We start from the raw sequence: 27,442 nt of genomic DNA, 5'->3' as shown, positions 1-27,442 counted from the left end.
ACTTAATATCATGGACTATCCATCATGGTGATCGTTCAGCTTCGTGTTTTGTGTTAACATCTTGATCATTTGTCGAGGCCCAGTGTATACATCATACATACTGTTAATGATCTTAAGGTACATTCAGGGAAAAAGTCTGTTCAAATACTGGAACACTGAACTGGAGTCTGGAGTTCTGTAATGATCCAGCATAAAAAATTCAATAACATCATAGCATGCTTTACCAAATGAATGATTCTGTTTTAAAATTCTCCTGAAAAATTACATGAAATGACCTTTAGAAAGTTGTTCTCCTTCAAAGCAGTGCTGCTGTCCCAGTTTTGTGAGGTTTCATGAAGCTACGTGTCTGGTTTATGTGACGGTGAGTAGGTGTGATGATTTAGTCCCCTGTGCTGACTCTTCTTTCTCCCTCCTTTCCCACAGAGATGAACCGTCATCATTATTCGCTGTATGTCCATAATTGCCGCCTGGTGTTCCTGCTGAGGAGAGACTTCACCCAGGTGGACACCTTCAGACCTGCTGAGTTCCACTGGAAACTGGAGCAGGTAAGACACCGTGATGGTCCGGGACACATACGACAGTGACAAGTGACCTTAGTCTATACCTCCACGTACCTGGATTTGATAAGTAGGTTATGGCCCTATCTCATAGACAGGGATGAAGCCTACATGGGGGATTAAACCTGTATTAAACATCTGCTGGGATTTAATCCATGTTAGTCTGTATCTTGCACTAATGATTGATGACTCCTGGTTGGACATTGGGGATTCATTTACAGAGTGTGGCATGAGGTTTATACAGAAGTGAGAACCACTGTCCAGTCCGTAACTAGTCAGTAACTGTTGCCCATTAGACTCATAAAAAGATAAACACACATATATGACTTTACTGTATGTGTGTTTGTGTGTGCATGCAAGACCTTGTAAGCTATTTAGTGCTTGGCTGCACTAGAAATCCTCCTATAATCCAAAAAAAAGCCGAACCCTTAATTAACCCCAATTAATTTGGAGAACTCTCATAGCACTCTACTTAATAACCATGAAGTTTTTAATGGATTTAGTGACTCCTCAATAAATATTTGCCATGGAAATGAAGACTTCCTTGTTGGTATTTTATTATTGCAGAGCTGTCTTTCTGACCTGCCGTTTCATTGCCTGAAATGTCATTTAAAGATCAAATAGGAATCAAATATTTCCAGAGATAAAACACTGTGTTACCTGACATGGGACCAGAATTGGAAATTATTGCAAAGATGATTTTGAAAGGCTTTTTTGAACAGAAATGTTGGTATAAGTAGGGCGAGACTGGAAATGTTTTAGAGAAAAATGGTCAAAAAAATTTCACCACTTTGAGTCAGTGATCCGTGAGTGAAAATATGCCATTTTGTCATCACTTTGGAAGATTTTTATTTATATTTAATTAAAGCTCCATTAAGGGTAAGAGCTATTTTCATATTTCAAGTACAGTCTGTCCTCACATCACGCACCATACTATTTTTAAGTGACGGTTACTTGGATAAACAGAGAGAAATACACTCGCTCCAGAGACATGCGTAGCCATGTGTGTAGCCAGCAGCTGTCTGTTGATCAAGGATGCTGTCTTAAAGTCAGACAGGTCACCTCGACTCGCAAGACCCCCGCACTCACCCAGCAAGGGCATCTCATTCAGGGGACAGACGCACAGCTGAGCCAGGACACCCAGATGCAGCACCCAGGGCTAATTTGATCAGACAGATTGCTGGTCTTGATTGGGGGGAGAGCATGAAAGAGGTCTTCCATCAGCCTCCTGATGGCACATGGTGTGTGTGAGGCATCGTCTGGAGGAACTGAGACATGGGGTTCCCACAAAGTATCAAACACTTTCCACATTTTCACTGATTACATGTTACTTTTTAAGCATTGTCAGCATACCGTAGATGCATCCACATTTCTTACAAACTCCACCGCCTCCTGTCACAAAGGAGATATTTGCCACAGCAGTCAAAGGCTTTCTTTTTTCTTTACTGATGGATAGATGTGCAAAATCAGCATTCACGGCCATCGCTACCATTGATGACAGCAAGGTCACATTCTCCGTGTTTTTTCTGGAAATTTTGGAGGTTTTAAGAACCCAGGAGAAATTACATTCAACGAGAGAAAAACTTGGGACGTGGTGGGAATTTTACACACTGATTCCTGTATTTTGTTTTATGTAAGTCTGACAAATTTTTGGCCAATGAATGCATAATTAAGCTATGATTAAATGCATCACAACACCTCTAAGTTGGTTTCCTCACATGCTGCATTGGAAAAGATTCTACATAATTTAAGTTGGTAGATTAGGCTGCATTTTGACAGTTTTTGGAGGCAGTTAATAAAAAGATGTAGGCAGTTAATGCTATGGCCTTGTCTAAATTGATCTCCATTTTTTTTATTACCTCGAGCTGATAAAAGTTTCAACAGTCTATGCTGGCACCACACACATCTTTGAAACAAGCTGCACAAGAGTTGTTAAATTGTCGAGTTTCCTGAGCATTTTTTTGAATCTCTTTTTCTTTCTTATGTCCTCTCTCCTTCTCTCATCGCCCTCCCTCTTGTTAATAGTTGTCTCAGAAACCCCGGGGCATGAAAGGAAACTTTCATTAAGTCGCTATCTCCCCTTGCCTTCTCACCACTTTCTCCTCATCTGGTAATGTCCTTTAAATAAAATGAACTTCAGACTACCTCCAACACAGAAAACTGTTCCACAGAAGAATCTCCTCCTGTCCCTACGTTGGTTTATCACAGAAGTGCAATTAATTTCTCATGCAATCCAATCAGACATTGCAAGTGGCTACATAATGACTGGAATGGGGGGTGGGGGTGGAAGATGGTTGCAGATATTAGTTTTACCTGCTGAAAAGAAAAAAAGCCTACACTATCTGTTAACAACAGACACAGAGTAGTTTAAGGCAGCATGGCTTTATGTGTGCAGGGCTATTGTGTTCAGTATGATTCAGTATTTTAAGCTTTGCTATCTGGGCTGTTTGCATTGTTGAGAGAGATGGGCTGCGGTTTTTATTGGCTTGAGGAGATCTGCATTGAGCTTGTATTGAGCGTGTCTTTTGTGCACGGTTTCATATTCTTTAAATGCAGACTTACATTCAAGCGTCTCAAAGAAGGAGACTGTCAATCTTGAAGCTGTTTTCTGCATGAGCTTGTACTGAATGAGCCCCTGTGTGTGTCATAACTGCGTCAAAAATTGGATCGAGTCTGTATGGTCCGAAAAATTGCCTTTGGCGCACACAGGTGGAAATTCATCGGCTGGAAGAGTGACTCACACACCGACATTCAGACTTTACTTTTTTTGCTATATTAACAACAAGTGATGCTTCCATTCATCTGGAGAAATATTAAGCATTTTGATTAAGTCAGTGGCTTTCTTCACCTTTTTGATAGCACATTCTTCTGTGTTATTTCACTGCAGGGTTCCTTAAGCTTTTTCAGTTGCAGAGAAATTCCTAACTTTGCTCTTGATCAACACCTGTGTTATTGAGATTTGGGAAATACAACTCTGGCAAAACAACTTATCTTGGGGCAAGCATCGACCTCCTAAAACTTTCTGAATATACGTAAATGAATTAGCAATTGCAGCTGACTGCTTAAGGATGTTCTTTTGGGACAACTTTCGAATTAAGCTAACATCTGCCCGTGCTGCACATTCCAAGTGTGTTTACATGTGAGGCTTTGCACCTGTAGTTTCAGCTTGTTGGTATGCTCGAAAATATTAGCAAGCAATAATGTTTACTAGGGCTGTCAGTTTAACGCGTTAATTAGATTAATTAATTACTCTGCAAATTAACGCGCCATAAAAATTAACGCAATTAATCATGAGTGGCAAGTCAATGCGCAAGCATATTAAATTTGTCCCTTTGAGTGACCCGTAGGCTGCATCCTACCTGCGCTACTAGTCAAAAGCAGGGTGACAATAGACGTGGATGAGACACCGGAGAGCGAGGCAAGCCTACTTGGACCTTTGAGTTTATTTATAAAAAGAACAAAGACGGGACTATTAACAAGAACGCAGTGATTTGTACCTTGTGTAAAAAAGAATTTTCCTATCACCGTAGCAGCTCCAGCCTGAATTATCATTTCAACGCTAAACATGTAGTTGCTGCTAGTGCCGCTAGTGCTACCGTGAGCTCACTCCACCAACCCACACTTGCTGAGTTAGGAAAACGAATGAGCAAAGCCACGACAGAAAAACTGACAAACTCAATCGCAAAGTGGGTTGCTGCTGATTGCAGACCGATTTCAATCGTGGAAGACGAGGGCCTAAAAGAGGCGTTTCAGATAGCGTCATCTGAATTTCATTTATGAAGCACACTTCACCAAAAAAAATGTGGATATCAAATCTTCTCTTCTTGGCGTATTCAATTGATTAGTCATGCACTACAATTTTGTAATGTCCTAGAATTCAAATTCTTTATTTGGGGACCTTTAGCAGATATGAGATTAAAATGCGATTAATTAGATTAATTAATTACAAATCCTATAATTAATTAGATTAATTTTTTTAATCGCCTGACAGCACCTCACCACCTCCTCACTCAAGTTCAAGAAAACTCAATACAATGGCTGGTTATATTGGACTATATTACGAGGAACTGCGAGTCATTTACTTTGATGGTTGACTTGTTCAAACTGGAGTACAGTCTTCAGTCTGCAGGGCAAAAGCCATTACAGCCTCTATCAAGTAATTAAAGCCCATCAGGACATTTTTAAAATATCTGCTTATGTCTCCTGAAGTATGCAATTAAACTATACATAATCAATGCTCTAATTGTTGCAGATGAATCCATAGTTTGCTCGTACACTAAGCAAACAGCAAGCTTAAATAGCCTGGTAAATAGATCCTGTATATTTAGCAAAATGTTGCTAACCCGTCGGACTAATATCCGAGTTCACTTCTGTGTAGACTTGGAGACTGCTTGCATGAAAGGCTATATGTTGTTTTAGTGTTGATGCTTTTCCCAGTTCTCTAGGAATGTGGCAATTGCAAAGTTAGAACGGGGCCACAATGACAAAAAGATCCATGTTGGAAAATATCAAAATTGTCCTTTTAGTTTTATAAATAAGCATTTTGCCCTGCCAAGCACATATGAGGTCTTGTAATTTCCATCAGTCTGTTAAGTTTTACAACTCTTGTACTTAAAATGGTGTTACCCAAAGTCATCAAAGTTCCACATTTTAGGCTGCAGTTCTGTGGTTCTATGCTAATGGGATGCTTGTCTGGTCCATTAGGACCATAAAAGGTAGAGCTTCTGTTTGAAGCTGGTGAAGTTTAGTTGTCTGTGGTGTTTCGCTGTGTCCATATTGCCACAGAGTTTGATCATGTTTACACATAGAGAGATACATGGAAATGCTCAGTGTAGAGTTAGAACAAAGCCTGCACTGTGTCCTCCTCTGACATGGTGACGTGACTTTGGCAAAAGGAGAAAGTCAATACGAGGTCACTTTGAGCCTTTCAGGCGCAAAAAAAGAATAAGAAGAAACAAGCAGGATAATTGAGATTTAAATGATGTTTCCACCACAAGTCTAAACTGAATGTGAAAGTGACATCATTACCTGCAGCTACCCCATGCCAAACATGTATTTTTCAGCGGTCAAGCAAACAACTTTTTCTGATTTTATAAGTGAATAGCAGAGGGAAATATTAGATGTCATTTGTTACCCTCCATGCAGGAGTACAGGTGTATCCTCAGTGGAGTCAGGAAAGGTAATGCAAATGAGACAACATTATGTAAATGATTATATAAATGTTTTGTAGCTGTGCCATGTCTACTTACTGAACTGCATGTTTATCCAGACATTTTAGTTGCTAACTGTTTCGAGCACGGTAGCTCAAATTCAGTGGATTGATCAGAGCCACTGCTGCATGTTGATGAGAGCTGTGAGACTCAACCAAAACAGTGGGAACATCAGAGTGGGGTGGTAATTCTCTATGAGAGACACCTTTCTCATTACACACAGTCATTTGACATATTGTTGATATACAATACTGACCAGAGCAGCTTTAAAACTTTTCACTTTTCTTGTTAGCCTAAACTTAATTGATTGTGAAGATAGTGGGCCTTAGTATCGTGATATGAAAGTAAATTTAGGTTTATGATATAAATTCAAGGGCTTTTGTCCTGTATGTAAAATCTACCAAGTGAATTTCAAGGCTCACATCCATTGTGCACATCAGCAACATTTTAATGTATTCTCCGTTATGACAATAAAAGATGGAGAAGAGCAGGGTTTTTTTTTTTCTTGCCAACCACTCGGCATTTTTTTCCCCACACAGTTGACTCTGAACTGGTCCAGGCTTATACTCAATACAAACATCTCCAGAGCACAATTTGAAAGCAGAGCATCTGGCATTTTCAAATTGTTGATGTGCTGCTGGTGCTGCTGCTGCTGCTGCTGACTACTGTCATCAGCAACTCCTTGTTAGTAAACTACGGGATGTTGAGGGACCACACTACCTGATGAGTTTAGGAAATTGTATTGTTTTTATAATGAAGCAGAAGAAAAAATACTATTTTCAAGAAAACAGTGAAGTTCCACACAACATCTGTCTCACTCAGAGGAAGGTGAGGAAAGGCACATGGCATTCATACATGCTGGCTGTCTCTCAGGCCCAAACCTGCTACGAGGAGCAGAAACCATTACCACAGGCTCAAATAATAGCACATGCAGCTGTCTCCCATTTTGCACCAAATTAATGTGCAAATGAGAGTGGTGCAATTCTGATCCAGAAGCACAGCATCACACAGATTAGTGAAATAAGAGGCATGGTATTAAACATTTTTAAATTGCTTCCATTTAGCTGAGTCACTTACAACTGCAACAGCTGGAAAACAAAAAGCTACATGCAACAAATCAGGATTTCTTTTTTTATTATTATTTTTTCCTTTAACAGTAGTGCCAAACAAGAAAATACAATGTTAAGTGTTAACAGCATTTGATTGTGGACTGGACCCAAGAAACAGTAGTCTATCGTGTTAAAGTCCCAAGTGTTGTCTTGTGCATCCACCCACCCTCACCTCCACCCTACACAGACTTGTCACTCCATAATAACATCACCTGACTTTCTTCTTTGCTCATATTAATATTTAATATCAGAAGTCTTTGTCCCTTGAACATAAATATATGCCATTTTGGGGCTGAAATGACATACAACAGTCTCATAGTGCCCTACTTATTTCATTTGCTTCATTCATTCCATTTATGAGCTTTACAGCTGAAAAATATGTTTTAAAAATCCAGATTTCAGACAAATCCTGCAGTTTGTGTCCAGCATTAATCAGTAAGAGTGCAAGAATCCTTAAAGCCCATGCAAAAATGTATCAGGTCTCTCATTTTCTTGCCTTACCTGCTGTTTTCCGTCTTGCTGTAACACATACACACTCACACACTCCTTTGCTCTCCTCATGGAAGGGATCCCATTGAATGATAGATGGCTCCTACTAAAGAGCCTGCTAAATTTAGAGCTCTGCTGCACCACATGGGTCCAGAGAGCACGATGGGCACACACACACACACACACACGCAGGTTTTTGAAGGGTCTTCCTGACTGTTTGATGTACATGTAGACTTACCCTCATAGAGACTGGTTTGAACATCATTTCTTGTTTTCTCAGGCCACCTGAGCCTTTGGCCCACATCAACAGTTTTACTGCCCACTTTTTTTTTAAGATACATAGATGTGTGTGTGTGTGTGTGTGTGTGTGTGTGTGTGTGTGTGTGTGTGTGTGTGTGTGTGTGTGTGTGTGTGTGTGTGTGTGTGTGTGTGTGTTTGTTTGTGTGTGTGTGTGTGTGTGTGTTCAGAAACAACATCTAGCTCTGAGTCTCTAAGAACGATAAGCTCAGGGCTAACATCTCACAGCTTTACTCACAAATACTGTGACCGCTGTCCAGCTGCACCCTGAGAGTGGTGAGCAGACTTACATCGGCCTTTATGCTCAATCGTCCATGCCACTGTACCTGTAAAATTGCACCAAGCAGAGCGTAGAATTCTTCCAGGTCAAAATCTCTCTGAGATACAGTGGTCATCAGAGAGTCCGCCGCCTCTCTGCTGCTCACACAGCACATATTTACATTAAAACAGTGGATTTATTGCACATAACACAGTAGCCATCGCTGGATTTTTTTTATATTGATTTGGCAGTCATGCAAATGGCGTTGTTTGTATTCAGAGGGAGGATCCTATTGACAGTAGGAATCTTTAACCACAGAAAGATGAAAGGGTAGAGGCATGGGGCAGGGGAAGTAAACGAATGATAAAAAAGATAGAAAAGGTAGATGAAAGAAAAACCTCAAGGGACTGAGATCGAAAGAGAAAAATAGGTGAACAGAAGATGGAGATGGACGCAACAAAGGGAAGAAATGTCAGAAATTGCTTCCCAGTGGAACAGACACATGCCAGTATATAACATACTAGGGCAAGTAGCTGGAAGGAACAGAAATCGACAATAAGCAAAAGAACACCGGTCCTCCTTGTTAGTGTTGATATCATTCGACATGGTCTGTCTGCTGCATTTGGTAAGCAGGACACACAGGATGATGGACAAACATGAGCCAAAATAATATGCAAAAGAATCGTTTAATAAGTGTAATCAGAGCAGGCAGATTCCCTCATTACAGTCCTCTCAGTATCTATCACTCATTCATCACGGACGACATTATTTTCTGTTGTATTCTGCAGAGGTGTCTCTCAGTCACTGCTATCAAAGCCTGCTTCACAAATGAAATCAGCTTTTATTACAAACACACTTTCCAAAACCCTGTTCCAAGCAGTTTTCCATCATTTTTATTCCTTTTGCATCCCACCATCCCTGGATAATATTACCTCCGCTTTATGAGAGTGGGAAGGACTGTAGGTCTTGGATAGGTGGAAATCGTGCTGGAGAGGCCACTAAATGACAGGGAGGAGGAGAAATGGCTTTTATTACCTCGCTGACTCTGACTCTGTGAGTGTGTGTGTGTGCGTGCGTGTGACACAGTATTGTGACATGCAGAGTGGTATAGATAATTATGCGTGTTTGTATAGTTGTGCACAGTGATTGGTGGCATTTTTAAATCCATATGTCAAAGATTGAAAGGAGAGAGCCTTTTCCTGATTAAGCAACATTTTTGGGGGTTCATATCTATGTTGATTTTATTCATTTAAATCTTTTCTTTTTTTCCATTTTCACATTAAATACTGAACTTGATACCTTAATTTTTTTATCTTTCTTATATTTTGGTACATTCCCTCAAGGATTATGATGACAGTTTTTTCATGGTTGATGGTTTTGTAACCAACCATAACACATTTTGCACTATGGATCAACACAGCTATTACACATGTTGGTGTGAGACTGGGTAAAAGTTTTAAATCCTTTGTGACAATTTTCAAGTCTCAAGTCATTAAATGACTTAATTGACTTTACAAATTTTGTGAAGTCAATGCTAAAGCCAAAGAAAGTCAAGTTTTGTTTTTTGTTTTTTTTTAAGACAAATTCAGTCAAGTCTGACTTCATTAGTGACAAGTTCACTTCAAACCTAAAGGCTGTTGACACATGGTCAGGTTGACTCTCATGTTACAAGCTAAATTCAAGTCCTCAGCCTCATGTCTCAAGGCCTTCATGACAAGTTATAATCAAGTCTCCACATATTTGTGACGAGCCCAAGTATCAAGATTTAACTCGTATGTTATCCCTGACAGGCTCAATTGAAGTCCTTTTAAACAATCTAAAAATCCTTCATGACAAGTTGAAGTCAAGTCTCAAGCGTTTAGTTCTGTTCTGTCCCTCTATTCTGACAGTAGGAATGGTGTGTCTGTGTATGTGTGAGGACATGAAAGCATAAAGAGAAATGTGGACGAGATTTGTATATGTCTCTGACTTTGTAGGTGTTTGTGTTTATTATATGTGCAGCAGGTGTACTGTATGTGTGGCTTGTCAACCTGCAGCAGTTATGCACTTGTTCACACATGTTGAAGCCAACAGAATGTGTGTGGGTGTTTGTGTGGGAGTTTCTGAGAAACTGGAGACCTTTAATGTCATTCTGCGGTACAAGGGTGTACAAAAGCCAAATAAAAGAAAATAACAGCACAGTAAAAGCTGATGTTCTGCACCATTCATCATATTAATCTGGACCAAATAGGTTTGCTGAATACCCTCTTCTTCTTGCGAGTCTCTCCCTTTACCCTTCGCCCTTTCCTCCCTCTCACTTGCTTTGTTTTCTCCCTATCAATTTGTCTTACTTCCCGGCCAAATAACACTCCCAAACTCTCCAACCAGACTTTCTGCCTACCCAAATAGTTTTTAAGAGGGAAAGTTTGTGTGCAGCGGAGCTCTTCCCTCTGACCGGCTAAAGCACTTCCTGGATTGAGGGTGGCTGTCTGAATCTGCAGCAGAGATTTATTGTGCACATCCCACCCTGACCTTAAGTGTGAAAAGAGAAAAGGATGAGATAGAGAGATGAATTGAAGAAGAGATGGAGACAGAGAGGCAGAGGAATAAGTGAGCCTGGTAGAGGGGTGGTAAATTTGGCGTAGGAGTATCGGCAGTACAGGTGTTGTCAGGGCTTAGGTAATCAAGAGGAGGCGTGTGATGGATGTAGTCTGGTAACAGGCGAGATGGCGCGATACCCCCCCCTCCCTGCCCCAGTCTGTCTCCTTCCATCGCTCTGCTAAAGGTCTGTGGGAACTTTCATCACTGCTTGGTTTGTCTACTGACAGTTTAGACCATGTTAATTTTTTTATTTTTTCTGTCACTAAGGCTGTGTCGTTTCACAATATCTTCTCTCTCTCTCTCTCTCTCTCTCTCTGTTACCCTACTCTTCTCCCACACTGTCACAGTCTTTTCCTCGATTGTGAGATCTGCTTATCCATTTCATCTGAAGGACATACAGCTATACAGTACCACCTCCAAGTGGTTCCAGGAGAGTGACTCATTGTGTCTGCAAGACACTACAACAAACAAATCCTGCATCACACATGCATTAATTCATGATTTCTGGCCTTATGGGGAATCAGCACTTTCACCTCCTGTTACTATGATGCCTGCACTTGCTTCTGCCCACCACCAGGATTCAGCAGCAGAGACAGCATTACTTTAATCACCAGACTGCTGAAACTTTTCTTTAGAATTAAACAAGATTACTGAAGCTCATTGAGCCCAGGATTAGACTGTTACACATTTCTATGTGTTACATGGTTCTGACAAGGTCAGTGTGGAAAAATCTCCAACTGTGTACTGAAAATGAACAAATACATGCATCACAGTACATCTGTGGTGCATGTATTTGTTCAATCATCAACACTCTGCTGAGACTATATGTGCAAAATATATAAATATCAAGTCAATGTCACCGCGACACCACCTGTTGCCATGGCACTTCATGGGTTTTTTGAAACAGTGGAGCAAAAACCGCAAAGGAGGTGAACAGCCACAAACTGAAGCAAGAGTGTTTTTCCATCACACCACACAGCAAGGTAAAGTTGTTTTACCTTGATGGAGCTGTGACGGCCACAAACCACAGTAAATCCTGTCGCCTGCAGCTATTCATCCGACATCTCACCATGGCTGTTTCTGTTTGTACCATTCCCCCCTGCAATATACTGATCTGCCGATCAAAATAGTGCAGAACGTGTCCTACTCTAGTTTTAGTTGATTAGACCTGGTTTACTGAAGAATAGCAATGTTAATGAAGCTCAGCTTACTTGTCAAAAACATTGCCTGTCTCATACCTTCTTTATAATAAAAACCCCCCACTGGTTCACCAGAGTTCAGAGAGCTTTTAACATGAAGCAGAAGCAGCGGTTTACATCAGCTGTAACGTAACACAAATGGCTGAAAGCATCAGTAAACAGTGAAGTAATGCTAATATGTTAAAGTATTAACAGGAACACAGGAGTAAAACTAAACTCCAAACCATTAAGTCTTCAGAGTGAACTCACTAAGCCACAGTCAGCCCCAAGCAGGACCAAGCATGGCGCAGCACAGCTGCTTTTGCTTTAACCCTTGCTGTGAGGCTGCAGTGCAAACACATGATCGCTGCACAGCTTGGCATGGCACAGCTGAAGCAGAATGACCCGAGCCCAAGGGAAAACCCTACATAGCAAGACTAGAATACCACACAAATATCACCATTTCAGAAGTCCCAGTAAGAAGATCAGTTTAAAGCCTGTTCATATGGATTTCTAAAAGTTAACTATGATAATGAGGTAGAATGGTAACATGCTTCCCACCAAGCACGTTGTTTTACTGGCTTCATGTGGCCTGCAATTCATGGCCATCATTTAACAAAAACACAGCCATGACTTTGATCATTTTGCTCTAAATGTAGTGAAAAACGTGTGATTACATTTAAATCACCTTCAAAGCCCCAACTCTCACCTCCGTACAAATCCTACTGAAAACCGTACACACACTGTACATGACTCTATTGCACTCCTATCTGGCACTATTCCAAACCAATGGCTACAACACTCAGATCAGAGGGTTTTCTGTCTGACTTGAATTTAAAGCACTGTAGCAACAGGCTTAAGTGTGCAGCATGTTTGCCTTTTTATGCCATATCAGACCAGACTGGAGAATAATACTGTAGGAGAAGCTGATGAATAAGAGAGGGTGATACTGTAAGAACAGACAAACGTTTAACTAATTATTGTCCACATTTGGTTTGATTCATACCATCATATGTACCTCAGATATACTGTAGATACTTTACACAGTAGATAGATAGATACTTTATTTTTTTTATTTGGGGGAAGAATCCTTCCATCTGTGATTTCCAGCCACAATTCAAATCTAAAAATACTGACTACAAGTCCAAAATATTCCCTGTTTACAACTTGTCCAAAAATATCAGCACTCAAGCACTGGATACTGATACAGACAGTGATGATTGAGAGCTGAAGTGTACAACACAGCAGGATTTTGTGGTGTAGCTGTAGAGATGCCATGCTCAGCTGAGTGTCCTACTAGTGATTAACTGGGGTGAAATAAGGTAATCCCAGTTCCTGTAACTCAATATTCTGTTTGCTAACAGACCCAAAGGAAAATACTTTGGGGGCTCTTGGATCCACAAAATCTTATTTGGGCCAACACGTTCCCAAAACCACCAGAAGGAAATACCAGAAGAAATTAGGGAAGAAAATGTGTTTGTGTTAATGTGTGCTTTATTATGATTATTATTTAGAGAGCTAGAATCGTAAAGGAAAGGACCACAAATGTGCTGACAGACTGGCGGTGCAGAGGTTAGTTTGGCATCCGTTAAAACACCTTTTTTACATTGTTTGCTTTTGGTTTAATATGCTCCTCATTCAGAATTCCTCATCTGTCTGGCACATAAACCAACAAAAAAGGACAGATCAATTTGAAATTATAGCAGTGATTTTCTTCTTTATTTACTCTTTTGTGACACTGGAAAACAATGACATATTCTGAAAATCTGATTCATACATAGCAGCTGTGTCGAGGTGAAAAGCAGATAAACAACAGTGTGTAAGAAGTGTAACTATACAGGTGGGAGGTATTGTAGCTGCCCATGTGGCTTAGACCAGACATTAAAGCATTCTGCACTAAGTGCATGTTCAATATCCTTTCTCTTCCATTAGATTTTATGGCAGTCTGAAAATGTCCTCCTGCTGGGGTTTAAACATTTTCTGTCTGCTTTTCTTTTCCTCTGATCAGCTGAGCACTTTCGTGTTCTTTGTTCTTTCCCCCCGCTCCTGGTTCTTGATAGACTTGTTCTATTCATGGGAAATTAAAAAGGAAACATGCAAAGTAATCAGCAGTGTTTCCGATAAATAATTAGCTGCTGTCAACACCTTCCCTGAGCCACCAACAAGCATTTCGAGTGAATTTGAAATCTGCCTCAGCTGTATTTGGTGTTCACATGCTTACAACTCGGGGGGGTTCAAAGACTGACACTGCCAGATAAAATCAAGACAACAGTGGAATCATTGAGTTACGCTGGACTACATGTTGAGCAACTGTTTTACATTTTGACAAATTGGCACCATTAAAGGTATTTATTCACGATTAGGATGGATGTACCGATATCTATCCATGCAGTTGCTGCTGCAGCTCCAACTGCTGACAGTGTGGCTGAGAAATGGATCAAATCATCAAGAGCCAAACTACGATAACTGACTTCCTGTTGTTCTCAGAGCGCGGGCATGTATTTGTCTCTTTAAGCAAAGCAGAGCAAAGCAAACTCCCTCCTAACTTCCAGTTGGTGTTATGTGTGAAAAGTGTGCTATTGCATAAAATCACACACTTTCAGGAATAGTGGTGCTGTCCATAAAGATTCTCAGTCATCCAGGTCATGGTTATGCAAGGAAGTTTAAATCTACTGCAACCGAACATCCAAGTTCTGACTCCCAGGTATTTAACCTCCGAGGGCTCATTGTCAAGGTCATTCATACCACCTGGTTCGTTGGTGCCTCTGTCGTTAGAGTTGGTGGAGTCACCTGAGGCCAAGTGACATGAGACCAAATGGAAATTTTTGTTAAATCTCCTGAGAAAGGATGAAGTGGTGCTCTAAGAGAACTTACATCGCTGTGAAAACAGTGTCTTGTCAGACACGCAGTGTATGCAGAGTATGGAAATAGACAGGGACATAATAATTTGAATCTTTAATATAGGATTTGCTGTTCCCTACTTCATGGCTACATTATGACAGTGGTTTGATTTCCCAGGACACATGAGAGGAACTGAAATGCAAAGGTTTTTGTTCTTGCATGACTTTAAAATTTTATTATCAATTCAAAATAGAAATAATTTACAGTAAAAAGCCCACAAGCCCATATACAGAAGAGAGGAGAGTGAAATGCTGGACACAAACTTACCAAATAAAACAAAAAAAGTAGTGTATGACTTTATGTCAGGCACCAGAATAAACTTTGATGCTGGTGATATAAGTAAGTCACAAAAACTGCCAATTTAGTCACCTCATCATCGTCTGTTGATGTGGTTTAATGTCTGTGGTTTTGCCTTAAATTGACCAGAACTGAAAAGAGACAAAGGATCATTTTGGTCTTTGGTTCTAAGAGAGCAGGGACACTACACCAAACTACATATTTGAATGCAATTTAAGACAGGCAGGCAGATGACCTGTAGCATCAACCAAGGCTCAATTCAAAACCAGGACATAACATACTTTATACATGGTCCCGGATGCATCTTAGACCACTGACCCAGTGGGATGCCCCCAAATTGTAAAATTACACAGTATTTTTCTCTGCTTTAACCATTCTGTTGCTCTAAATAAACCCCACAGGGTGAGAAAGTCAATGTGATCAGTCTCACTAAAATTGCCATGCAGCCTGAAAACCCTGTTGATATCAACGTGTGTGAGTGTGCGCGTGCCCACATGTTTATGAGTGTGTGTACATATGTATGTGTGTGTGCGTGTATATGTGCATGTGGCCCATTATGAGCTTGTGGAGAGGTCATTTGGCTGTTGACTCCCAGTCTCTGCCGGGAGCGGCTGTATAATTGCTACTCTAATTAGTCTCTTTTGCCAGCCGCTAATTCATAGTCACCTTCAAGTACTTCTCCCACACACACAAACACACACACACACACACACACACAGCCATGAATATAGTACCTGTATGCATAGACACTTTCTCTCACACACAGACACACACACATTTAGCGGAAACTATTCCTCTGCTATCACTTCCTTTTAATTGTTTTTTCTATTTTTGTAATTATAGGCTTTCAGCCACCCAATTTTGGATGCTCAGGACAACTGACATGATAATGGTTTCCATGTTGACTCTGAGCCGACGATGATGTATGGCAATTATGTGTTAGCAAACAGCACTTTTGCTAATGAATCTGGAGACTAGGTATATTCATGTCAGATGAACAGGGCTGGATTAGAGCCTTAGCTTTAATGAAAGTCTCCTAACATTCATTGAGCTCTTAGAGAACAATTTGCAACATTATGTCTAATTTTTTACAATTTATAGCATCACATCAGCATATCGATTTAAATTTTAAGACCTCAGAATTCCTTCAATTTGTTTCTCTCCCAGTTTAAAATGTCCCATTTGCTATCAGAGAGAGAAGACAAAAGAAGAAAGGCAATCAATGTTGAAAGCACTGACCATCAACTGATGGCTCGTGGGCCACATCCAGCCTGTCAAACCTGCTCATCTGGCCCACAGAATATTCATGATTTCAGAACATTTAGCTTGCCAACCCTTGGCCGTAAGACAAAAAATCTAAAATTCATACTTTACCCATTCTACAGAATCAGAATATTCTCCAACTCCATTTTCTCCACTCAGTGGACTCCTGGGCTCCCAGGCTGGTCACTCTCTGGAGCTGACAGCAGCACACTGGCCAGATGCAGGATGTTCCTCTGGAGAATCACCAGGCTTGTCTATTAGACACAGGAGGCATTGCATGTGTTTAAGAGGAGTTTTGAGATGAGATAAGGACTCATTCATTTGCACTTAAACTGTGGGTTTTCTCTTGAGCACTGACTACCTCCTTGATGGAGGTCAGAGAGCATTTTCTAGTTAAGTATCTACTTATCATTATTTTCCATGTTTAAGGTCAGTTTACACTGATAACCGCTAATAAAAATAACATGAATTTTGTAAAATTAAAAAAAATGAAAGCATTGAATAGTATTTTTAATTTTTTCTGGCCTCCACAATGTCTTCTGGCCCTTAGACGAATGTTGCTGATGACCCTTGGTCTAAAGTTTTAGTTGTTTGACATTTGTAAATTGCTTTGGAAAGATTCAAAAGAATTAAACACTGATAAAAAAAAAGTGGAAATGTGCAGCTCAGGATAATCATTCAGTGCACGTTTTATAAACCAAATATTGATAGTTTCAGAGTGATTTGAACAGTGTCTTGGTCAAGGACGATGGCAAAGTGAATCCGTACCTCCTCCTATTCTTCCTTCTTGTTTGGCAGTAAAACTAGAGCACCTCAAGAAAACACACATTAAAGGAGCGAGAACACACAACTCTCTGAGAGGCAGTGAACCACCGAGCACATACGAACATACATTTTTTTAATTCTGTTTTTCGTTTTATATTTTGGATAGGTGTACTGTTTTCACATGTGAATGGCTTAGCATCATTACTCTAATGTTCCTAACAAACAATAAAGTCATTGAATTGACTAGAATTGAACAAAACGTATACTTACTGTGATGTCCTTCTACAGTACCTCACATGCTTACAACTCAGGGGGTTCAAAGACTGACACTGCCAGATAAAATCAAGACAACATTGGAATCAGTGAGTTATGCTGTGGACTACATGTTGAGCAACTGTTTTACATTTTGCTATGTGATTTTGAGGTTCTTTTGGTACCATACCATCCAATCCCCCAGCCAATCCAGTCCCTTTATTTTACACCTCTGCTTTCACTTTGCATCTACAGCAACTTTCTCATTCCTTCCCTGGCTCCTCCTCCCCACCCCTCCTTAAAGTCACCTTCTTTCCACTGCTCATCAATCTCTGTTGAGGTTCCTTCCTCCAGCAGGCCCTATACGCTCTCTTCCCCCTTTACTCCCTCCCCCCACCTCTATTACTTCTTCTTTCTTCCATCTTTCCCCCTCTCTCTCATCAGCCCTGTTCCCCATTTGCACCCTACAGGCTAAGAATAACCTGATGTTTATAGGCATCTTTGCTGCTTTTGTCTGGTTATTTCCTCTCAAGACTTACAAGTTCATGGGGTACACCAGTACAATCTAATAACCCCTCAATAAATTCTATCTCTGTGAAGCTTGCCATGTTCATATTCAATATTTAGTTTTGAGGCAGTGTTTTTCTATGATGACAACAGTGTTATTTGCACATTTGAGATCTCCCCAAAGGCGCTCAGTGATATTGAGGTCTGGAGACTGTGATGGCCACTCTATAACCTTCATTTTTTTTCTGCTGTGGCCCCTGAAGGGTCAGCTTGGCCTTGTGTTTTGGATCATTGTCATTTTGGAAAGTCAAAGTGCATCCCATGTGCAGCTTCCAGGCTGATGAATGCAAAATTGTCTGAGAGTATTTTCTGATAACATGCTGAATTCATATTCCCATCAGTCTGACTGAATTCCCTGTGCTGCTGTAGCTCACACACTCCAAAAACATCAGAGATCCACCTCCGTGCTCCACAGTAGGGGTGGTGTACTTTTCATCACAGCCCTTGTTGACTCCTCTCCAAACATAAAATTTATGGTTGTGACCATAATGTTCAATTTCGGTCTCATCACTCCAAAAGACTTTGTTCCAGAAGTTTGAAGGCTTGTCTCGGTGCTGTTTGGCATATTTGTTTTGTGATGTTGGCGCAGGAACAGCTTTTTCTGGCATCTTGACTGTGCTGCCCATATTTGTTCAAGTACCCCCTTCCCCTGCATCTTGAAGCAGCTGGACGTGTTTTTCAGCAGAAGTTGCTTGTGGGTTTTTCTGTCCATCCCGACCAATTTTCCTGGCAGTTGTGGCTGAAATCTTTGTTGCTCTACTTGACCGTGCCTTGGTACCAACAATCAACAATTTTCCACTTCTTTTCAAAATTTGGGCACTTCTCATTGGTACTTTGAAATCTCTGGATATCCTTTTATCCTTTTCTTGATTTGTAAAGTTCAATTGCCTTTTCTTACAGATCCTTTGACAGTTGTTTTGTTTTCTCCGTGGCTCAGTATCCAACAAAGTCAGTGCAGCCCTGAACCTGAACCCCAGAACTGTACTTCTTTGTACACAGCTGTTGTTCGCATGGTTTTCAACCAGCCTTGTTAATGGCTACATGTGGCTGTACTTAAACATTTGCAGTGTTCTCCCTCTTAGTTTAATGTCAACACAAAGTACAGCTGAGGTCAGTGAAAATGTTATTGGTTTTGCAGGTATTTGGTCATAAACCATACTATCAGAAAATCACCAAAGTCAGCAGAACACATCCACTGGGAACCATGAATATGTGTGCAAAATTTCAATGAAATTCATCCAAAATTTCCTGAGATAGACAGACCAAGTGACTGACTGATGTTGCCATCCGTAGAGCCATATGAATAAAGGTCAGGGTGTGCTTGAAAAGAACTGGTTCATACAGAGAGTTGTGTTACCACATCTAAAAGTGCTGCTGCCTGTTAAAAATCCCCATTCTCAAAGACAGAGCGAAAAGCCTGCCATCATGCAGGGGGTAAGACAAGAAGATACTAATATGGATAATGATGCACCATTTTTGACATTTTCTCCTTGAAGGCATTCATGGCTTTGCAACTCACTGTAGACACAAAACGTGATGGAAGCAAATGTGTAAACAATGAAAACGAGACCTTGACAGAGAAATCCTGCATTCTTTCTCACCTTCGCACATCTGCTTCCTAGTCGCTGCATGAAGTGGGCATGAACTGAAGCAGACTGACACTTAAACTTTATCAAGGTAGACTGTCCACTCTCACCACCATTCTTTCTTAGAGGACAAGGCAGGGTGTCGTTACAGCGCCACGTAGGATTTTTGGTTGATGTTCAAGTTGGATGATTGGGTACACAGAGTCTGACTTTGACACAGGGGACTGAAGGTTTGCATTACATTACCCCACAGATATGAAAGCAGTATTGATCTCCTCATCTAACTCACAGCAAGAAAGCAAAGAAAATTATTTTCTAATATGTCAAACTGTCTCTTAATAATTTATCACTTTCCTCTGTTGTTCCTGAGTAGACACATCTTACAGTTTAATAAATGTTATAGATACAAGTCTTCCTCACTTTTCCTTGTCTTCCCCTCCCACTTTCTTCTTAAAGTCTTTTCTTATATCATTTATTTCCCTCTACCCCCTCTCCTCCTTCCTCTTCCTTTCATCTCCACCCTCCCTCTTTCCTTCACTTTCATCTCTCTGCCCTGCCACCCCCAAATCTCAGATCACCTCATCTCTCCTCATTCTTCTACCTTTTCTATCTCATTCCTCCATCTCTTGTTTGATGTTAGAAGGTTGGGTTGGGTGACAGATCTCTTAAAGACTTTCAACTCCAAAGGTCTTGAGGCAACAACTCCCGCAGTTAGGTTCTAATGGAGAGACAGGGAAGGAGGAAAAGAGACCAAATAAACTGCAGCGAGAAAAGAGACTGAGAGGGGGGCAGATAGCAATTTTGTTTTCTTCTCGCCATTGAGTGCCCCAAGAGATGATGAAGGATCTTTGATGTGTGATGTTTCCGTTCTCTCTCTCTCTCTCTCTCTCTCTCTCTCTCTCTCTCTCTCTCTCTCTCTCTCTCTCTCTCTCTCTCTCTCTCTTTCACATACTCTCTTTTCTTTGTCCTGTGGTTGTTTCACATCCTCTCTCTCCTTTGTTTGTGTGGTTATTTATTTCACTCATTCCTTCCGTCTGTCAATTTGCATCAGGCAGAGACACAGGAAAGTGGAGGGATTGGGGAATACAAAAGTTTTTGCTTTGCTTTCATAAGCAAGACAAGCCAGAGCTGCTCTCCCAAACTTTAAATTTGCCTTTGAAGTTTTTGAAGTTGACACTTAATGGTGCTGGATTGATGTCTGTGCCTTCATGTATGTGTGACTCTTTGTGGGTAGGTGTTATTACAACTGGTGCATCCTTGTGGAATCGCTGTCTCAGTCTTTCTCACACAAACAGGCACTTCTGTATACACGTGCACACACTCACAATGGCCCGTGACTTCCTTCAGTAGTGGATAGCTTTGAGCTGCTCCCATAGTGGATGGTTTTGTGTTATTTCCAGTCCTGAGGTTTTGTGATGGACACGGATTCCACCCCTACACACAAACACACACGGCAAACGCACACACTTTTCACACAGAGTTTTTCCGTTGGCGTCCAGCTGCCATCTTCCCATGCATAGCAGTGCACCTGTTCTCTCACCAGCTCTAATCAGTTTTCTGACAAGATGCCGAACTTTTGTGCCATCTCCAGAAACTGGACTACATTTGACTGCAGTCTGAAAGTTTCTATCAACATGACACTTTCATTGTTTAAGTGAAATTCTTCATCATCTTTGGGTGCTGTTCAGACTTGTGGAGGAACAGCAGTTTATCTTGTTCGTACAAGATCCATATCTTGCACACAAGATAATACAGAGGTCCCAAAGTCCTGAAGGATGATATTTATTTATCTTGGGTACAAAATAATAACTCCTGTGCATACAAATACTATCTTATTCCATATCTTGAATGTCTGTCTGAATAGAGGCCATTTTAGGACATCTCAAACCCACTTCCGCATATTAAAACTGAGCTTAACAATTAATTTTGTCACTTACCATTTTTAACAGGTAAGTTTGTCATCCTTGTAGGATGTAATTGACTCTTGTTTCAAATGCATTTTAAGCCAGGCAATATGTTTATAAAGCTTTTTTATTTCAAAATCAACTGATTTTAAATATTTCAGCAAAATATTAGCTGTCACAAGCTTAACACTAATGTAGCCATATTGCTTTTCAAATACCCATGTCAGTCCAACCCAAGTCACAAGCTCTTCCTCAGCTTTACAAAGTGGTATCGACATGCAGCTACATTATTCCCTCACTCCTATCCCTGAGACAGATCTCCAGCTGACATCCCAACCCAGCCGAGGCAACCTCCTCTTGGGCAAGAGCGCCTTTGCATCTCCCCTTTGAAGCCTGCAAGATCAAGTCATCCACTAGGCCCTCACATCCCATATGGGTCCAGGTTCCCTTTGAAATACTGAACAGAAAAAAAACAGGAAAGAAGCAGTAGAGCATGGGAGGAGACTGCCTGCACGTGTAAATGTCAGAGGGATTAGTGTCTGTGCATGCAAATATACAAAACTAGTTTTACACTCGGTACATGAGTAATGAGATGTAACCTGATTGAGATTCTGTTGATAAAGCAACAGACACACTAAAGATTAAGAGCACAAGCCAGTTCAATTTGTTGTGAAACGTATACACAGTGCATAGGAATTGTAGGTGTGGGGCTTGTAGGTGTGGGGCTACCTTGCACAATGTGTTTCTGCATGTCCTAACATCCTAACTTACTAATCAAAGTCAATCCCATCAGCATCCGTCACATCTGCACCACCATCAAATCCACAATCAGATTATCCCCCCATTGATTGTGAGCACCGACTCAGCACATCGACATGCTGCATATGTGTTAAGCAGCTGTGCAGAATGATCACCAATAGACCAGATGTTGTATCTTGCACCTCAATAACAGCGAAAATGAACCAGATTGATTAGAACTCCCATCTGCTGTGCAAGCACAGTGTTAATAAGCAGGCTGTGGAGCACTCTTCATTAGAGAGGGAGGTGATCCAAGGCTAAGTGTTCAAAGGCTGCCCCAGGTTATATCAGAGGAGCTGAGAGGAAGAGGTGAAGCACAGCCCACTGACTGTTGGCACTGCTGAGTCCTAAAGCAGAGGAAGAGGAGGGAGAGACAGATGTACTCAGAGACAGACAGGCACAAGTGGGCTTGTGTAATCAATTAAATTGCACAGCAAGGCAGGGTAAATGGTCAAGCATGCTAAAGAGTGGCGCAGTCAAGCGTTTTTCAGAGGAGGTTAAACAGGTAATGTACTAATGCATTTCAGTGGGTGTTAAGCACAAGAGAAACCATTCTGTTTTGAAACTTCACCAGCCAAGAACTAACATAAAAAATTCAGCTGTTTCTTTCCTAATAAATCACGAGGTGGATCTGTAACAGAAAAAACATCCCTCCTAACTGAAACAACATACTATATCATAGATGCCCCCATCATTTTTACTGATATCGCTTCTTGATTTCTGGGTAACACCAAAAGTTAGGCTGATAAAAAAAACACTATCAATCATAGCTTGAAGTTACCTTGCAAAAAAAAAAAAAAGTTTACAAGCACCCCTTTAACAAGTTTCTATGATAAAATGAGAGGGACTAAAGGAAAGGAGGAGTAACAGAGCAGTCGGTCCACTGGTGGAGTGTGTGTGTGTGTGTGTGTGTGTGTGTGTGTGTGTGTGTGTGTGTGTGTGTGTTTGCACCCTTCTGTCAACCTTCTTGCGTATTTGTCCCAGGGTGGGTCTGCCATCACAGTATGCAGGTGTGTGTGTGTGTGTGCATGTGGCGTGATTTGCAGTGTGTGTGTGTGTGTTTAAGGGTGAAGGATTTGAGTTTGCCATCTTGTTTCAAGTGAGAAATTCAGATAGAAAAACGGACAGTGCTGCATCAGAGAACAATCCAGGGACCCTGTACAAGACAATTCACTCAACAAACCCCCATACACACATCATCCCACCATCTAAAACTCCAAAAGGGAGGCCAGTTGCAGCACCCTCAGTGATTTAATGTGTCAGTCAATCTACCGTCTCCCACATATGTGACATCAAAACACAACATAACTTTGTAGTGAGCATTTTTACATTAATCACTTAACTGTAGAAGTCTCTCGTCCAGCCACCAGATCCCAACCCTTTTGAACACCTATGGAGATTTTATAGAGCAATATCAGCCACAGTCACCACCACCCCCACCATCGAGCACCAAATAAGGGAATTCCCCTCCGGTGGATCATGGCCTTATGTGGGAACAACACCTTTACAAACACTTCATGTTGGTTTTTCCTCTAACTTGTCACACATCTGGATGTTGATACAGAATTGTGTTTAAATTCTGCATTTCATCCACAGAAGATCCTTTAAAGGGATAGTTTTATGAAAGGTTAAATGAGAAGATTGCTATCATTCTTGGAAGTGTGCTAAATATGAAGCTATAGCCAGCAGTTGGTTATCTTAGCTTAGCATAAAAACAGGGGGAACAGCTAGCCTGGCCAGTTGAAAGATTAAAAAAGATCTGCCTATGAACCCCTCTAAAGTTCACTAATTAATTCATTATATCTCATTTGTTTAATCTGGACAAAAACCAAATTGTAAAAACATTTTTGGAAATTTTCTGGTCAGCTGCAGTATCTTTCCGAAATATGTACTGGTTGCCTGACAAGACTAAAGGAAGACACTTGTTGATTAGTAGGCTTTAGAGAAGCTGTTAGGCATCTGACAGAGCCATACTAGCTTTTCTCCCTGTTAATGTTAAGCGAGGCTAACTGACTTCTGGCTGAAGAAGAAAACATAGTCAACTTTATCAATCCCTCTGGGGAAATTCAGTTTTTTGGTGTTATTTTACACAGACAGGCCTGAAACTAACACTTGCTCAAAGGACTGATACACATGTATTCATGTAAGTCAAAGGGAGGGGGTTCAGCAGTACCCTGGAGGTGAACTGGCACCTCTCCAGCTACTCTGAGACCACGAGTGTATTTAGCATATACTTCCAATCTAACTCTTGAGAAGAAAGCCTTGAGATGTATTTCCCAATGTGTCAAACTGTTGCTTTAAAAGAGGATAACCACAGCCGCTTACTGTTGCATTATGCGAGATGAGGATCACGTCTATTTATGACACACTCTCTTCTTCACTCTCTGACAGATCTGTGACAAGGAGTGGCATTACTACGTCATCAATGTAGAGTTCCCAGTGGTGACGCTCTATGTGGACGGAGTGACCTACGACCCCTACCTGGTGACTGATGACTGGCCTATCCACCCCTCACAGATTGATGTGCAGCTCACAGTCGGTGCCTGCTGGCAAGGTGAGTGGGCAGAGCTGAGTGTTGATGATGATGATGATGATGATGATGATGATGATGATGATGATGATAATGAGATAGTGAAAACCCTGTCACTGAAAAAAAATTGAATATAAAAGTCAAAGTAAAATTGGGTATATTGGGTATGCTGCTGATTGAATATAACTTAAATACAGCATGTGAGCAAGTTCAAGAACATGAATAATATTTTCTGAAGTGTTTTTACAAAGGGACTCTGAGTGTGGAACATGTTCTTTGGCCTTGAATGAACACCGTAATTAGGAAAAGCACTTAGTCTGCCTTTGGCAGATGATTGAACCTGAAGTCCGAATGAAGGCATACAATTAAAGTGTCCTCTAAACTGATAGCTGCCACTAATTGCACAAGGGTAGAAGAAAGGGCACTTTTTCACACTGTAGAGAATACCATTGATTTGAAAGCCTAAATGAGACTGCTCAGTGATGCTTGGCCTCAGATAAGGAGTCAAGATATCTTTTCGTGCAGGAGCAGGAGCAGGTCACTTAGTGTCGCTTTCATCTGCAACAGTGACCCCCCCCCCACTCCCCCTCCTCCATCCCCTCCCATTTCTTTCATCAAACACTGCAAGCCTTAAGGAGGATTAAAATGGCCTTAAATAAAAAAGGGAGTTCAGAGACTATTTCAGCTTTTCTAGTTGGGAACTAAACCTCGCTAAAGAGTTGTAAGGGTGATACTGAACCCTTAACATAAGCTATCAGCCACAATAGATTGCCTTTTGAAAGCACTGAGCTTTAAGTGGTCAGCACACTGATTGCAAACGCCTTGCAAACATGAGCTTATTTATTGTCTAACTGGCTCCTGAATCTTCAGCTCTTAATGTGTTGCTAGAACAGTGGTAGAAAGAAAATGAGCAGAACCGCAGAAGTGGATGTATCTCTGCTCTCTGTTGCACAACTCAATAGCATTACAGAGAAGTTGTTGAATGATTATTTTAAAGTTCAGAGAGGACAGCATAATAGTGTGCAAATGGATGACGGAGTAAATTAAACAAAAAGATTTGTCAGCTTAAAACAGTGTGGCTGCAGGCAACAGTGATATTTTCCAATGTTTAATTACATTTTATAATATAATTTCATGGTTCATAACATTTCACTGGTAATTTAGTATTGTCTAAGGGGAACTTATTCTGTCCTGACCACAGCAAATGAATATAATTTCAAATTATTAGATTTTAGGCATTTATCCAAAGAAACCATTTTAGTGTGGTGTGGCAAGGGTTTCAGTCTGTAAATATGTAATGAAACCTGCCTCTAGCTTTCATTAGGAACAGCAAACCCACGAATCAAATCAGTGAGTTTCGTTGTCTAAAGACAGTCTACATTAAAATACTTTGTCAGAGGCCATTTGAACTGTGATAAAGATCATTTTTAACTTTTTTGTCAAATGTTATAAGATTTTAAGAATATCCATAAAAAGCATGGGCTCTTGAGAGCAGTGATCCTCAATGATCAGTATAGTCTGATGTAACATATACATACAAGCTAAGAGGAAATGATGTTGATAATGACAACGATGAAGTTTACTGTGAGCACTGAGTTGTTGTAAATGTCAAGTTATACTTTGCGCGTTTTGCATCACCATGAAGTTAAGTTTCACCTTGTGTCCATGTTTCTGAGGCTGCTTTCACACCTGTTTGGTTCAGTTTGAACGTACTTTGGTGAGTGCAGGTAATAAAGAAATCACACAGTAAATAGGGGCTAAAACAGTGGTGTGTTCTCCTGCTCCATGTATTTTAGCAGTACTCCAGGAATGAGTAACTCAAACAGAGTAACCACACATTAGTATCATTTCCTAAATACTACATAAATACAAAAATTACAGGATTTGAATTCTTTTAGATCTCTTGATTGCTTTTAAGACAGTTGACCTTTCCATCCTTTTTGATCATCTTAAGCATGTTTTTGGCATTCAGGGACAGGCCTTTCTGTGGTTTGCCTCCTACATCCAAGACCAATCAGCCTCTGTTAGAATTGATATTGTGTCGTCTTCCTCTGCATCTATTTGCTGTGGAGTACCACAAGGCTTCATATTAGGCCATATGTAATATATGTTATATAATTCTTCTCCTGCCATTGTTATGCTGACAGCCAGCTGTACCTCCCGCTGAAACCTTGTGATTCATGCACTTTTGAATCCCTTTTTAGTTGCATATAGCATGTAAAATACTGGAAGGCAAAAAGCTTCCTTCAGATAAACCAGAACAAAATGGAGGTCCTAATCTTCAGCCCAGCAGACAGCAGCAACCACAGTCAATGCCCTCGGGCCTTTGTCATCAAATGTAAAGCAAAAGAAAAAACTTATTATAGTACTATCTTTGACTGTGGTTTAAAATTTGATAAATGAATCAACTCAGTTGTCAGCACTATCTTCTGCCATCTTAGAGCACTTGCTTAATTAAAATCATTCCTTTCAGCAAAAGATGAGATGAGGAGGCTTTTTTTTTCCTCTTGCCATGACTGCTGAAATTGTCTCTATGCAGAAATCAGTCAGTCACCCCTATCTTGCCTGCAGCTAGTTCAAAATGCAGCAATGAGACTCGTCACTGCTACCAGGACGATGGACCATATCTCCTCTACACTGGCCTCTTTTTGCTGGTTCCCTGTGAAGTACAGAAAGATGAATCAGAGTCCTGGGTTACACACTGCATTACCATAACTTACCATAGCCAGTGATAAAGACACATAAAGAACTGCTCTATCATATTATAACAGATTAAAAATTCTAGATTTCAGAACTTGAATAATAAACATCAGTAATATCCTATAGCAGGACTTCTATAGCAGACTCAGCTTTAATTAAAGTGACAGCACTGTATAGGCTTAGTAGCAATTGCATAATAA

General features: G+C 40.7%; 1 protein-coding gene across 1 annotated transcript in view; it reads left to right on the top strand.

Annotated features, from left to right (window-relative positions):
• LOC139336031 (calsyntenin-2-like) overlaps positions 1 to 27,442 on the top strand; it is a 249,561-nt gene that overhangs the window by 194,001 nt on the left and 28,118 nt on the right. Inside the window, exons 8-9 of the mRNA XM_070969883.1 lie at positions 424 to 545; positions 24,404 to 24,566. Coding sequence (XP_070825984.1) covers positions 424 to 545; positions 24,404 to 24,566 — 285 coding nt within the window. The remainder of the gene's footprint in view (positions 1 to 423; positions 546 to 24,403; positions 24,567 to 27,442) is intronic.

Source organism: Chaetodon trifascialis, chromosome 9, assembly GCF_039877785.1.
Source record: "Chaetodon trifascialis isolate fChaTrf1 chromosome 9, fChaTrf1.hap1, whole genome shotgun sequence".
NCBI classification, from domain to species: domain Eukaryota; kingdom Metazoa; phylum Chordata; class Actinopteri; order Chaetodontiformes; family Chaetodontidae; genus Chaetodon; species Chaetodon trifascialis.
This window is presented reverse-complemented; position numbering and strand designations above follow the sequence as displayed.